The sequence below is a fragment of the Metschnikowia bicuspidata genome, assembly GCF_001664035.1.
Source record: "Metschnikowia bicuspidata var. bicuspidata NRRL YB-4993 chromosome Unknown METBIscaffold_2, whole genome shotgun sequence".
NCBI classification, from domain to species: Eukaryota; Fungi; Ascomycota; class Pichiomycetes; order Serinales; family Metschnikowiaceae; genus Metschnikowia; species Metschnikowia bicuspidata.
The window spans coordinates 743,396-759,498 of NW_017387732.1; the positions used below are offsets into that span (position 1 = coordinate 743,396).

At 45.4% G+C, this 16,103-nt stretch overlaps 2 protein-coding genes across 2 annotated transcripts; one reads left to right on the forward strand and one right to left on the reverse strand.

Annotated features, from left to right (window-relative positions):
* Positions 1-9,865: 9,865 nt before the first annotated feature.
* METBIDRAFT_40003 (uncharacterized protein) lies at positions 9,866-11,341 on the forward strand (the record flags this gene model as incomplete). Its single annotated transcript, XM_018857217.1, has 1 exon — positions 9,866-11,341. The coding sequence occupies one exon, from the start codon at positions 9,866-9,868 to the stop codon at positions 11,339-11,341; it is 1,476 nt and encodes a 491-aa protein (XP_018712526.1).
* Positions 11,342-11,745: 404 nt separating this feature from the next.
* Positions 11,746-12,750, reverse strand: METBIDRAFT_10930 (uncharacterized protein; the record flags this gene model as incomplete). Its single annotated transcript, XM_018853885.1, has 1 exon — positions 11,746-12,750. The coding sequence occupies one exon, from the start codon at positions 12,748-12,750 to the stop codon at positions 11,746-11,748; it is 1,005 nt and encodes a 334-aa protein (XP_018712527.1).
* Positions 12,751-16,103: the final 3,353 nt, after the last annotated feature.

The following is a 16,103-nucleotide window of genomic DNA, read 5'->3' on the forward strand; positions in this document are numbered from 1 at the left end:
GTCCGCAAGACTCTCGAGCTGGTGTCTGCATCTATGCCCGCCTGTGTCTGGTCTCCTGAAACACTGCATCAAAGGGCCGCAAGACGGCGTTTTAAACGTCATACGCACCTGATGCCTCTTGTGCTTGTCAAAGTGCTACAGTAGCAAATTCGCCAAGTCAGGCGCCGTTTGACAGAACAGAGCCAGTCTCCACTCCGTCGAATCTTGCTGCCTCGTAGCTACGCCTTTGAAAATATACGTCGTTTCCAAATGCACTGCAATCACTTGGCCCGGTGAAAATGCCGAGTTGTTTACGCTTGGAAAATTGCCATTGTCCATAATAGATTCAAAGGGCCCGAGCAGGCATCAGTATATAGCGATTTTCGGCCCATCCGACAGTTCCAATCGCGGACTAGTTTCGGAAATCACACGTCTGTGTATAAATCCTGTCGTTCACATCTTCACGAGCGTCAAGATGTAATTGTCCCGAGCATCATGGAACTGGCTCTAGCATTCTGCTACCCAAGACTGCAACCCAGCATACTCAACAGCGCTCTATGACTTCTTGCAAAGGGGCGTATACATCTTTTCTAACCCTTTTTAATGCCGTACCAACAAAATAAGAATGAAAAGTGAGTTTTGAGAATTGTCCTCTCTAAAACACACCAATGACTAAACCTTGATGATAGTCTCTACATCTGCGACGTACCTACTACGAACAAGGAAATTAAATTTGATGAATGTATCAAGTCATGACGCAAAAATCGTCATATCTTTGAGTCGGACCTACAGCTATTTTGTATGATCAACAACACAAATTACATGCATTGTGTACCCTAAATCAGGCCGTGTTGGTGTCTTCCATTCTCTAAATACTCTGTCAAAGTTTGAACCTTATTTTCACCGTTAGCCGCTCAGACAGGTGCTTGTGGTTCATAGAATTCTATAGAGGTTCCAGAAGACTTGAGTTCAAAATTCATTTTTGAGTCAGAACAGAAATGAATATTTGTTCCGGTCCAAGTATTTCATGGTTCTTGACGGGTGGCTATATAAAATGTGTGATTTTTCTGTCGAAAAGACAGGTACACGACCTCCCTTTTCAATACACCTTCAGCAAACACACTAGAGTCTTAAAAAAACGGTTCTTCTCAGTCCGATGGGAAAAATCACAAGCGATTCTTTCTCTATTTTGGACTATTCCATCGTTTCAACATGAATGTTCTGGAAGCTTTGTTGTTCTTCGGACACGCATGAGTCTATTTCCCAAAAAAAAACAGAGCAGTCCTATTCATCACCAGTGTGTCAAGAATGACTTATGATCTGACCATATATATAATTAGGTTGTATCATAGCAGTGAAACTAGAAAGGCGCCCACATGGTTGGTCTAAGCTCCCCCGTCTTTTTCTCAATTTTCAATAGAGTTCCTAAGTTTTACCTTTCGAAAAAAACGAAGTAGGGCGTAAGTTGTGCAGAAGTTGAAAAACTACTTTCTTTTATCAGATTTATAACATCCTTCCTTTTTCAAAACGCCGATAAGCAGCTCAGGTCAGTGATACTAGTATTGTAGAAATTACTCATGCATCTTTTTGCTGAAATGTGCCGATAAGCTATTAGCTCAACGACATAATACCACCGCAGGATAACCTTAAAAATCAGTTTTCCACATTCCCATGGCTTTGACTCCCACAAAGTAGTTTTGTAAGAGGACCCCAACATTTACCGTAGTCTAGGCTTAGCGTCTAAAACAATATCCTCAAACCTAGTAGCCAAACAAGAACACTAACTCCACCAGAAGCTAGACTTGCCACCAGTGCACAAAAGTTTCACTTCACAAGACATGTACTCTAATCACAAGCCTATATCACAATCCAACTCCACACTACTTGAGCTGCTAAAGCACCGGCCATCCTCGACCCAAAAACACAGGGCAGCATTGTGTAAATGGATTTTGAATTCCAGTACTGCATTCATTGTGTTAATCAATGTATTCCCCAATCGTCATGCGCACCCAAAACCCCAGCCGTCTGGGCACGTGACTCAGCACATAAACAACATCTGTACGGCAATCTACAAACCCGTGGAATACGTCCAAAAGTACATCAGAGGAGCCCTTCTGGATCCATACATATCCGCAGATGTCACGTAAGAGGTTTCCGGCTCTTCCGGATGGAAATGATAAAAAGCCAGGAAAAACCTCAGCAAAAAATACCCAGAAATCGTTTGCAGACCTCACCAACAACTCCTCGTTTCTGTTTGCTAACAACACATTTTCCGAACAAGAGAGCGACGATCTTCTCAGTTGGATTGACGGCTTGAAGGATCGTGCATCTACGTTATTTGAAAAACAACGTGACGAGCTCGTGCAACTCCGTAGAGATGCACAGAAAGAAGAGCTCCGGCGTAAATATAGAGAGCAAATTGACCTGACATCTTTCGACAAGTTGGGTCATATTTTGGAGTCCGTAAAGCTGGAGTCACCCAAGAGCAGACGGCCTCAAATGGGAGGAAAATGTCCACGATCGCATGTGCCAGATTCTCTGTCAGCAAGCGAACTTCAGTACAGAGATTCGCCATATCCGGAGGAAAATGACCAAGAAAGCGAGGACGAAGAAGAAGTGGACGAAGTGGACGAAGAAGAGGATGATGAAGCGGGCGTTCAAAGAATTGAGAATCGATACGCCAGCCGTCCTTTTTCAAGCTTCCAGGAAAAACACATCTCTGCGAATCAAGAGTACGGCGAAGATGATGATGTAGTGGAAATCCTTTCTGGTGAGTCCGATGCTTTTGAAGAACAACCTACTCGTGAATATCATGTCAGTGGATACGAGCATCTTGAAGAAGAAGAAGCAGAAGAAGACGAAGAAGAAGACGAAGAAGAAGACGAAGAAGAAGACGAAGAAGACGAAGAAGACGAAGAAGAAGACGAAGAGGAAGACGAAGAAGAAGAAGAAGAAGAAGACGGAGAAGAACAGTATGAACACGGAGAAATAGAAGTTGAACTAGAAGACTTCCATGAAGAAGCAGATTTCGATGAAGAAGAAAATTTCCTTAGTCACCAAGGTATCAAGCCCCAATCAAAGAACGACAACTTCGAGCCATATCAAACCACGCAAGCTGCACCTCACCTTCACCAAAGCGGACGCCCAAATCTATATGATTCGTTATCGCATATTTCTAGTTTCCATCCGCGGCGTCAATCTGAAGAATGCCTCGTTGATTCTGAAGACAATGAAGAGGGAGTCGAGACAGCAGAGGTTTTTGACGAAAAGTTCTCAATTGACCAAACCCATAACGACTTGCCAATCGAAGAGAAGCCGTACCGTGATCAAACCAACAGCGTCGATGACAACTATAATGTGTTTTCTCAATGCAATGAAGTTCCATCGGTTGAAAATGAATCTGGCGTTGAAAAAGAAAGCCAATATGCAAAAGCTGCGCTCAAATTTCAAGAAATCGATGATCAACCCGTGGGTTCTAGCGCCAATCTTTTCGAGCAAGATTTCGAGCTCCAGAAACGGTCGGAAGAAGATTTCAAATCCAATGATGAAAATGAAGTGCTCGAAGATGAAGTAGGAGTGCTTGAGGAAGACTCCGGGGTTTTGTCTGAAGAAAATGCGCTGCCAGAGCTTGAAGCAAGTGATCGCAGTGTTCACAGATTGGCAGCCGAGGGCGAGAGCTATCATTTCGACAGTGTGGAAGCTATGAAGCTTGCAAATGAATTCGCAACACAAAGTCAGTTGGCAGGCACTGATGCTGATCTTGCCGGAAAGAATACAGACCGTGCAAAATACAATCTTGATATATCTGAACAACTTAAGCCAAGAAACACACTCTCGAAGTTCCAAGATGATCAGTCAAAGAACAATATTTTTGCGGAGTTGGCCAATCAAGCTCTATCTGCAAACACAGAATCAGAGGCTCAACTTGATAATGAAGTTGCAGCTGTCTTGGGAGAGACTATCAGGTATCAAGAAAAGAAAAGTCATCAGGCCAACAGTGATGATATCGAGATATTAGACGAAGATCTTGAAACAGCCCCTGAGTCTTTTGATGAAGATTTTACTGATGGTCATGATGCGGGCACGCGGGAGAACATCAGTCTGACTATAGATACCCAAAAAGAATTAAATGAAAGCTGTGCAAATGCGAACTCAGATGAAATAAAACTGCAAGGAGATCAAGCCCAAACGATGCCATCGGTTCCTGAACAGCCAGCTCGGTTTTTGTCCTTCAAGACCATCGCCAACGAAGATTCAAAAACCGTTCTCAAGCAATTGAAGAAGATGGAAAAGAAATTCAAAATCAAGCTTGACGCAGTCGACAAACTTACAAATGAAGTGGGCGATGTTCTGGAAACAGACTCAATGGATCAGCTGCTGCCTGAACCACTCCATGATTCTTTCTACGATGCTGCTCCAGATGTTGAGGACACGGAAAGACTCGATCCAACTTCTGAAAATGAAACCAAACGAGCATTAAGTGACAAAACCCTCGAAGGATACGATGTCACCCTAGGAAATCAAATCTTGAAGAACAGAATCTCACTGGCGCTTTCGGAAAAACCAGAAGTGCCCGTGCTTAAGGACGTTGAGCCCACATCAAAGAAGCCAGAGGTTCCCATGCTTTCGAAAGTCGAGGATGATGACACTCTGTCCGAATCCATGTCAGAGAGTGAACAACTGATATTGGAGGAGACTATACAGAGTGAAGTGGTAGTCATTGAGCCAGCTGATGGTGAAGATGTTCTTGTGATTTACGATGAATTCACAGAAGTTGTTAGCAGTGAAATTTTGGCACCTTCGGGATTCGAGGAACCATCTAACCAATCACCAGCTGAACGCCCTGCACAGTTTGCCCTTGATTTTGTGACTGAATCTAGTGAGAATCCTTCGATTATTGCCACGGAGATTATCGAGCCTGTTGACCGTGATGAATTTTCAGCTGTTGAAACTTTTGAGGAATCTCTTGAGTTTGCTGTTCCTACTTCTATCGTCGAATTAGAATCTTTGCGCAATACCCCCGTTCCGGAAGAACAAGTTAAGTCCTGTAAGGAAACATTTGACTTGTTTTCAGAAGTTGTGTCTCAAAATGGGCATGAGCTGGATAAATCTACAGACTTTTCCGAAGACACAAAGTTAGCAGATTCAAAGTCATTCAAAATCAATGACCAGGATACGGTTAGTGAATCTGTTCTTGAAGAGGATACACGTGCTATGTCGCCAGAGGTTGAAGACGACCTTTTGACGATCCAACAGCAGAAAAACTCGAACAAATTGGATGATGTTGAGATAAAAAACCCGTGTGAACTGGATGCAGACACAGAGCCGAATTCTTTTGAAAACGATGTAAACTTCGAAGACCTTCATGTCCCTCATCCTCAATTTCCTGGTCAAGAGGACAACACAACAGAACCAGACTCTGCCAGGGACATCTCCAATGAAAACAAGCCTGAAAAATACCTTTCAAAATCCTTCAGAGACTTTTTCAGAAAGAGAAGATTGGATGAGGCTGAACCAACCGGTTCTCCCGTTAAAAAATTGAAAAAGGCTCTATCGAAATGGAATCCATTCCACAGACATTTGAAGGATTCATTGCCGGAAAATTTTGACAACTCCGAATGTCTTTCTGATGACGCCGGTGCAACCAAAAGTGCGTCAGCAGGAATCACGTCAATCACAATTGGTTCTGAAGTCTCTTCAACAGCGTATGAGTCTATGTCTATTTTGTCCTCGGAGTCCGGAATACATGGAAATGGCGAAGAAGCAAACCCCTTTCCCGATGACTTTGAGCTGGAAATCAACAAAGTGGAGGAATTGAAAACTCAGTTGGAACAAAACAATATCAACGTCTCAGATGAACAAGTGAAAGTATGTGAGGTAGATCCTGTCCTTGTGCGTAATTCTGATATGCCCTCTGGACTTTCACAAGATGAAATCAAAGAATATGAAGCGAGTCACCTAAATTCTGAGCTGGCATGTGAGTCTTCTGATTTCAATGAACACATTCTCGATACTGAGATCAAAAACGATGTCGATAGTCATACGACAGGTGATGCATCCAGGTATACCCCAATGAATGAGGTAACTGATTCCGATCATGATGAAAGCAACTTCGTTGCGGCAGTGGAAAATTCTTCAAGTGATGTGAATTTGAGGTCTGTTGATCACAAGGATGTTGCTGAAATACTGCCCGTCTTGAGTGTTCCTCCGCTTCCCAAACCGAACTCATTCATGCGTATCGCTGAAGCAAATATGGCTGATTTCAGGAACGAGACGTATTCATTCGATGATCACAGCTCACAGTCTGAAGAGGTGACACGGAGTATATCGCAAACAACTGAAAGAATTCTCAATTTCACCCATCCGATCTCTGAGGCTAAGAGGCACATTGAAGAGGTCATTTCGCTGCAAGTTCCAGATGATGAAAAAGATTATATGAGCATTGAACCATCTGTCGAATTGGGCGATGGGTCGTCCAGAAACCTGGTGAAAAATATCCAGAAGGATAGTCAACAGGATACTCCGCAGCTCCAAAATTTTGTCCGAGAAGCTGAGCAAGGTATTGTCACAGAAGGTGAAAGCCATGGAGCTGAAGCAAAAGGATCCCTGCATGATTTCAGCTCGACGAGACATGAAGAAACAGCCAATTCAGCAAGTTGCGCGGACCTCATACTGATGTCGGAATACGCAGATGAAATTCATCAAGCAGCAGAAGCTCCCAGCTTGACCCCTGCATGTGAAGCTAAACGTCCTTCTTTCAATTTGATTCCTCCCCTGACTGAAAGTCTTCGCGGACATCTGTCTGAGAACCCGGGACCTAAAGATGACACTGATCTTGATCAAAAAGCCACTGAGACTACCGCAAAAACAGATCTGGCTGCGCTCATGACTTCTAAAGTAAAAACAGAAGAACCTACCGATTTTCAATCAGAGCAAGCTCTGCTGACGATACCTGAGACAGATCCATTGAATGATTTGAAGCAGCTCCTCTTAAAAAAAGCGGAGGAGAAAATACAAAAGGCGTCAACTTCAGAACATCAGGGGGAAAATGACAGCAGGTTTGACGCAGCTGTGGACACTGTACTTCTGGCCAGGAAACAAACAGACGACACTGAAGTATTTCCAGATGAGCCTCAAACAATAGACGAATCTGATCTGAAACCTTCTATAAAAGAGGTACATCCAGAAGATGCTGAAAGTTTTCAACCAGCTGTGAAGGAGCTGACGGTCGAAAGCGGTAAAGCAAACACCAAGATAGTCGAGGCCGAATATTTACAAAATTTGCCCCAAACACCAAAAAAAACGAAGTTGCCACAAGATTTAAAAACACCGCAAATCAAGAAAACACCTCGGACGCCCGGGAACTCTGCAAGAAAAAACATGAAAGCTGCTTCTTCGCCTCCAGTAACTCGAGTATTGAGAAGCCAGGATCATCGACTGACCTCAGATGTGAAAACACAGGAGGACACGAGCGAGAATCATACAAAGGTTGCCCAATTAGAATCGACAAATTTAGGGAAGCTTGAGGAGACACAGAGTTCTATCAAGGATGTTGGCCCGTCGTCCGATAAAATAACACCCTCAAATGAGACAGGTGTCGAAAGTCCCCCTAAAGAAACGTCTGATTTCGAAATCGAGCAGACATCGGAAAATTCTTCGATTCAGCCTGTATCTGTGAAGAAGTCAAGGTCTAATGCCGGAGGAGATATAGGTGAATCTAACTCTAGTTTTAGGACTACTTCCCAAATGAAGGACGATATGCATGGAAAATCAGAAACCGATTCGAAATTTGAAGATGAGAAGACTCAAGACCAAAACATGGTCACAAAGGAATCAGAGCAGAATACTCATACAACTTCGGAGATTGGGCCGGGCGCGAAAGAAACAAGCGACTCAACGGGTCTTATAAAGGCCGTCAGTGAGGAAAATCCTGCAACAATGGATGCAAACTCTGAAAAGGAAGAACGTGGTGGCACTCTGGACTTCAATCTGGGCACATCGCGCAGCAAGCGTTCTAGAAAGAAAACACAAAAGTCATTGGAAAATAACGAAGCGAATCAAGCTGCTAATCAGTCAAAAGGAAATAATTTGGAAAATTTGGGTAAGAAAAAAAGCTCGCTGAAAGGAATGAAGAGAGAGGCCAAATCATTGCGGCAAAAAGCTAGTACGCAAGGATCTGCTGGGACAAAAACCAAAGAAGCGGCGAGTGAAAATTCAATTGAGGACAACCGGTCTCTGAGAACCAATACAGATGATTTCGTGAAGACAGATGGCGAAGAGCTGCAAACCTTCCGTACAGGCAAACCCTCTCGGAAACCTCGTGTGGCCAAAAAGAGAAAGCAAGCTGAAGCGCCCAAACAAGATGCTTCACCTGTACTGCAATTGACTGATCCATTGACAACTCCAGACGAACACTTGAAGGTTAAGGAACACGATTCCGAGGACCATCCTTCTTTGCGCACAAGATCAAAGTCTCCAATAAAGAGAAGCATACAAGAGCTTTCCACAGAAATAGATACAGGGGGGCCAAGCAAAAAGAAACGGAACATCAAGCGGCGAAACTCCAAGAAGGTGAATGCAGCAGATGCAGTTAAGGAGCAAGATAAACGCGGGAGACGTAGACATAGATGAATATTCTTTTTATATGAACTAAGCACTTACCCAAAGGGCAATCCAACCTTTTTCGTATACGCTCTAGCTTATTTTGAAAGTCAGGCGACGCAGAACACCAAGTAGATTGAATTTACAACTCTCGCTTCTCCTGGCGAAAAACAAGGGACTATCCCTTCTTCGCGATTAATGTGAGTCGGGTGTTTGAAAGGAAATGCGAGATATTGAGTCTGGGTAAAGGAGAGTCTTTTAATTGATCTTGTTTTTGCTTCCTAAAATACGGGAACCAAGGAACTCATCTTGGTGCTTAGCTGAACACAATTCTTACCCCAAAGATATGTCATCTCGATTATTGCAGGGAAGCTATGATGTAACCCAGATAATTCCGTGCTTGTCAAGTGTAAGTATCCTCGAGGTTAGCATATGCATACGTTTCCCTTAGCGAATCTCAGAAAAAAGCACCTGTGTCCATGCTCCAACGTTGCGGACGAAGATACTATTCTGGGAATATAGACTTATTTTCGCATAAAAATGGTCTCTTATTTTCTTCTGGTTTCGAGGAATCTGTGATTTGGATTAAATGCAGGAAGTCAGATGCACTTTCTGAAATGAAATGAAAAACAAGCTGAACTCTACAAGCAGAAAATGCCCCAAACATCCACACAGCCTAGAGGCTCGAAATTTGTGGAAGCAAGCACATATCTCTAGAACCAATTAGTATACAACTAGTCGTTTTCATTCTGCAGGTTGACGTAAACATGCATCTAGCCCAAGCATTTCTCGCAGACCATGTGTCAGATTAACCTCGGGAAGAAACAGTGTTCTGTCCCAATATAGGCGACCAAACAGAACGATCGACCATTAGCTATAATTATACCTGCACATACAATCCTGACCCAGGTGCAGCAGCGAGAGAAATTTCAGTCAAATCTCAAGCAAACATTGAAGGAGCTAAGTGCGGTTGATCTGATGCTGATACTAAGGTTGCTTTTCCGGATTTCACTATGCGTTCTGGTCCAAAACTAGGCTTGAAGCATGAGTCACCTTAATGACCTTCCCCTATTCTCGGAGATTTCCGAATGCCCCTATACTGCGCGTCCAGAGTTCCGCGACGCAAGCGGTTTCCTGATCTGATGCCGACGCGGCATTCTGCAGGACACATAGTCAGACATGCATAATCAACCATTGGTCAAATCGGCCTCAGCGTTTTGGCAATGACATTTACAATTCCCTAGTGTTCCCCACGCATTACGTGTTTCGCTAGTTTCCCCACAACATGCCTGGAAAACTCGTTATTGAAAGACCGTTGAGTCCGGGAGAAAACTTCTTCCGGTGCCGGACGAATCAAGGCTTCTACTATAACTTCGCTAGTGTCGCTGCCTTCTCCAGGGACGTGACCCAGGATTTACCTTTGTTGTTCCGAGCACTCAGAAAATCACTTTTGGACTATCATGTGTTCATATGCAATGTTTTCAGGGACCCCGAAGCGGAGGCCAGTCTCGTGCGGCCCATGAAAATGGCCAGCTTTGGCGATCTTGTGCAGTTTCAGCCAGAGCTGTTTTCCCCACATGGGGCCCCGGTGCCCGAAACGTGTCTTCATGATCTCTGCAGAACAGAGCTCTTTCATTTGAACGTGGAAAAGCCGCTTTTCAAAATCTTCGTGTACGGCACGCACGATGTAGCAGCGGCGTTTGAACACACGCTATTTGACGGCGTGGTGGCGCTGTATTTGCAGGAGATTCTTCTTGAGAACTTGGCATACTGCGATGACCCGGCAAACTCCCGCGAGTACTCCGAAAAATATGGACCGGCGCCAGCTTGTGTCGATTTGTCCACTGTGATCTTCAGCTATTCCGACGATGCAAAGTACTTGTGCAACTCGCTCCCACCGCCTTTGGAGACCGTGATGCAGGATCTCAATGTAGACTTCACGGACAACGATCCCCGCCACTACTCCCGAGTAGCCCCTGAGGGATACCCGGAGAAGTGGCCGGGCAGGTTCCCTGCATCGAAAGACGTGCACGTGGCGTTCAAGACAATCAACATACCCGCGGGCGATTTTGCCCGGGTCTTGGAAAAATGCAAACAAAACGGCGTCACGTTCACGGCGTACCTCAACTTGATCCAGGCGCTTGTGTTGCGGCCAATCTTCGGGGAGAAGCACCATAGTCTGAGCTTGGTGGCCATCACTTTGCGCCGGTTCCTTTCGCCCGAGAAAGTGGCCGACGGGTATAAGGACATTGTGGCCAGAAGCGACTACCGCATCTGCGGCATGTATGCCAACATGGGTGTGCCGGAACTCCTTCCTCCAGTGCAGCAGTTCTCGTGGGATCACGTGCGTGCCATCAACGGCAGGTTGGCCCAAAGCGTCAGAAACGATAGGCTCTTGAGCATGTCCAGGCGGTGGTATTTGGAGTCCAGTCCCGAGGGAGACAACGCTGAGTTTTTTGGTCCTGCCTTGGGCAAAAACGTTGCTGACGCAGTGAAGATATCCAACTTGGGCCTTGCCCGTTTTCCTGTGTACGGGAACAATAGTGGAAAGGAGCCCTGGACCGTGAACGACATCGTTTTTGCTCAGGACCTTGCACCTAATGCTGCACACTTTGTTTTCAACGCGGTCTCTTCTGCTCGGGGAGGCCTCAACATCGTCATGTCGTACTTCGACCACCGGTTTGATGATTGTGAGCACGAGAATTTCGACGCGTATCCTGGGATGTTGAAGCGTCTTTTGCTTGAGCACGCGGGCCTTTGATCTTGCGGAGAACAAGGTTCTACGATACAAATCCTGAGATACAGCTGAACGGTCTATTTTCTCTTTCGCACCCACTAATCTCTAATATATAGACTGTTTATAAATGCACGGGTGGCAATCTTTGTTTTTTACGGTGGCCTCACCGCCTCGCCAATGAGGCACGTGGCTTCGCCATGGCATGCATCGTTGCAGCCGGCGCCGGATCGTGGGCCTTGCTGCTGGGCTCTGAAGTTCGGGTGGTCACGTGACCTGGGCATGGAGGGCTCTAATGCGTTAAGCACGCCAGCTCCACCCTGTGGGGCTTTGGTCCGGGTGGCAGTTTAAGTGGGTGTCCGCGCTCCCCGTTTCTGTGTGTCCCAGATCCGAGCAGTGTCCAGAGCCTGGCCGCCACGCATAATAAATATCTAGATGAAGTGTTTCATGGAAAACTCAAAGGTGCCGAAGAACACCATGTTGACCAAGAACGTGCGAGTCATAGACACGCTCAAGCCCCGGTACATGCGCTTGGTGATTTCCAACTTGCGAGTCCTTGCCGGGTAGGGCTCGAGGCCCTGTTCCTTGCGCAAAGTGTTGGTGACAATGTCCTTCTGGATGAGCGACTTGAGCGTGTCAAACGGGAAGATGATGGCCCAGCACGTGACCCCCGACATGCCGCCCGCAAGCAAGATGGACACCGGCGACGCCGCGGACGGCGTGCCGTTGATGAGCGCATTGCAGGTCCATTTGAAGGCCTCGTATGTAGCGAAGTAGATGCCCGATCCACTGGCGTCCCTAATCACCTGGTACCGGTATCCGGAGTATAAACCCAAAGGCCCGTTCTGCCGGCAGATGGCCCTCACAGTGTCGAGCGTAGAGTGCTTGACGTAGGCGGCCGGCTTGGCCGAGGGTGCCGATTTCTGTGCCAACGACGCAATCTGCGAGTACACTTTGGTGAACTCGAAGGGGCACGAGAGGAGAGACGTGCCCACTCCTGCAGCGGCCCCGGCAAAGAAGCACACCGGGAAATTCAGCACAAACGGGTGTTTCTGCGCCATTTCCGCGGCGCCGTTCCAGCCGTACAAAAGATCGTAGCAGAGCGGCTTGGCGCCCGTGAAAATGGACACGCTGACCGAGCGCACAAACGCGGTCAGAAAGAGCGGCGCCCAGATGCCCCTGTAGAAGCCCCGGACGCCATCTTGCATGTATGATTGACGGACACAGTCGAACATCGAGGTGAACTTCTTGTACAGCTGCATCCGCGTCTTGACGGTGTCAAATGGGAACCCAATCACCGTGGCCACAAACGACGTGCCGTAGGCGATAATGGTCAGGCGGTACGGCGAGATAGACGCCGGGAAGACCCGGATCGCCACCAGCTCATCGATGTTTCCGGTGATGGCCGGTATACTGGCATTCTGGGGCCGAGACATGGCGGCAGCAGAGCGGGGATATGAGAAAGATAGAGAGCGGCAAGTGGAGCGGATCCAACAGGGGGCGGGTCGGTACAAAGCGGGGGTTCGGGGCGCCTCTTGGTGGTTTTGGGGGTCCCTAGTAAGCACAGTGCCATTTCTATATGCCCAGATAGGTCAGATCTGAGGCGCGCATGCAGTCGCGAGATCGGCCCAAGCACCGGCTGGAACTATGCTTGTCATTAAAGCAAAAGTAAGAGGATTAGAGGGGCACTTCTAGCTTCGGGGACCAAACGCTGTTTTTGTACTACAATTCGGGGATGTGGCTGGAGCATGTTCCAATGGTGGAGGGTGCCGGTCACGTGCCTCCCGTCGTCCACTGTCTGGCTGAGTCAACGTGACTCGTGCAAAAATGCTAGGGCACATCCGTAGAACAGTTTTGCGTTTTGCAGCTCGAAACTTATTTTTGCTAGTTTTTTGTTTCTGGCTTCCAGAAGTTTTCGTCTCTTCTCTATTGCAATTCCCGGTTGGCCATACTCCATGCATCTTTCAGTGAGTCGCAGGACTCGCAGATGAGTCGCGGGACTTTGATTAGGTGATTCAAAGACATCTGATGGAAAAATAATCGAGTGGGTTTATTTTTTGTCTTTTGGGAGGGGAGGGGGGATTTCGTATCTACCCAGCGTGTTTCAAATATTCAAAACCAGAAAAGGGCCTATCTCTTGTCAGACAGGCTTCGGGAGACATTATAGGTATTTTAGCTTTCATGCATGGCAGAGAATCTGCATTATATCCAGAGCTCAGTTTGACTCACAATATGATCGAAATGAGGCATCAAACCTCTGGCATGGTAGAACAGTTTATTTTCAGGAACTGGTGATGGCTCTCTTCTACCAGCTTTTACACATTGTGGCTACCTCCGTTTTGCTCCTTTAGGCCTGGTTGTGAAAAGCTTAATGATAATCCACAGAATAGTTTTTGGCCAGAAATCATTAGCAGACGTTGTCTTCAATTTATTTGGTCTGATCATTAAAGCTCACCAACGCCAAACACTCAAAAATTGATTTCATAAGACCATACAACCAGTCTGTAGATATCTTCAGTACGTCCAGGAAAAGCGTTTCAGGTGTTTTTGAGTACGAAATGTCGGTATTACCTTGCAATATCTTTATCATCTTTGAGGACCATTTTTGCACGTATTTTGTATTGAACAGAAAACCCTCAGTTGGAACACGTGGCTCCATTTTCTACTCGCATTTACTTGTATCAAGAACGCGCATATAGTCCGAAGAGAAGAAGATGGGCTTCTAGCTATGTCACCAAGAAATGACCAGTTCTCGAGTTTAAGTTTTCTGCCGGAAATTTCATTTTGGGAAACAACGGTTGAGCCATTTTTGATGCTGAGTCAACGAGTATATGACTTGCTGCTCTATGCTCGGCCAACCATCTTTGGATTATAAGTTATACTGGTTATGATCAGGCTTGAGTAAGTGAACGATGTGAAATTATTCCAGTCTCTTTTTCCTGCCCAAAGTGCGGTTCCATTTGCGAAGAAATGCATGCTTCGTAAGGTTTCTGTGATGGGAATCCCGGTTAAGAAGTCTTCAGAAAACATGAGCTGCAACCTACAAGAACTCAAAATGAACTTCTCGACATTTTATGAGGTCTCAGCTAGAGTTACAAAATTATTAAACCTAACCACTCTTTGCCCAGCTTGAGGCACAAGGAAGGCAAGGTAAAGAGGTAATTTGTAAATGATGCACGTAAACAGCGCAATCATTTGATGGCCAAAACAAAGGCAGGCTTAATTTGATGAATACATAGAGACAAGGCGGCAAAATACACACTATTTGCCTTAAGCTCTAAATAGGTGAGCACTCGGACAAATGGTGACAGCTGTTGGATTTAATCCTAAGCCCTCATTGAGTCGAATGGGAAGCGTTTAAGCCACACCACGAGTTTTGACTCGCAAGCCTATGCATATAAGCTTTATCCTAGTAAATGATTGTGTAGAGCGAATTTCTCACACAATGTCAGTACAGAGAGTGAAGCAAAACTGACTGAACATCTTTTTGGCTTTGTACTTACAGATGAGGTCAAACATATTGAAGTGTCGAAGTCTGTCAGACAAAAGGTGCTCGCGTTAATCAAGCTACTAATGACAAGATCCGAAGTCCAGCGTGGACTATTACCTTGATAGGTGGTGATTATTGATAAAAGTTATGCTTTGAAAGTGGTTGCAGCAGGCCGGCCAAAGTGGCTTCAACTACAAGAATACTAAGAATTTATCTGCGCTACAATAGTGCTGATAAAGTGGCATATCAAAATTCATCGGAAGCAAACTAAAAGATTGAACTAGTAGTAGGGGAATAGTTAGAAACGATGCGATCAAATTAGACCTTCCGCTGAGTTTTGTTCTTGTATAGCTATAAAGTACTTGTATTTTGTGTATTAGCTCAGTTTTGATAATGGAACCTATCCAAAATGCGAGAATGGCTTTTCAGAGTGTGTTAAAGACGCCCACCAACGCTTTTGGCCTATCAGGGTGATCTTTCCAAACCTAATGATTCGCAGTATATTACAGAAAAAAGTCAATGTCTTCATTAATACAAGGTTTGGTCCTGCTTGTGGATACATCTCTGGATATGAGAACACACCACAATAGTTACACTTGCGAATACCGGCAGGCCAACTACAACCACAATGAAAAACACATTTATAAAAAGGTGGCCTACATATAGGTCTAGCTCTAAGCTTTGGAAGCTTCAAAAAGTTTCAGCCTCTGTATAACCATTCTTAAATTGAGCTTAAATGTATATATTAATAGGGTATAGATCATGTGTCACCAAACAGTATGATTGTACAGCTGAAAGCAGAGCCAATGTGTTCCTTTCTGAAACCGATGGTTTCGTAGAAAATAAAAATAAAATAGAAAAACAATGCTTTTGAAGTTAGGGCTAGCCATGTTGGCAAGACAAGCTGAGTCAGGAGCTTGAGCTGTCGTACGAGAGGGAAGAGACACTTAGAAAAGCAGCTAGATCCGTATGACTCAGCTGAGACTAATTAATTTGAAACGCACACTAGATACAACCATGTTACTAAAAGCAAACCTGATTTCCACTGCTCCTTATGGCAGTCAGGGCTTGAGCTATGTCAGTCTGCTTCAAAAACGTCATGAAGAGACTGTTAGAAGCTTTTTTGTTCTTGATAAAAAAAGTCATGTCAAGGTTTGCCCTGAAACTACAAGCACGGACCATATTCAGCGCCTCGGCTGCAATTAACCCTAAGACCCACGCATAAATCCTGTGCTTCGCAGAAGCTAACAAAAAGGTTTTGAGATCGGAATCCTTTTTCTATTTTTTTTTTTTTTTTTT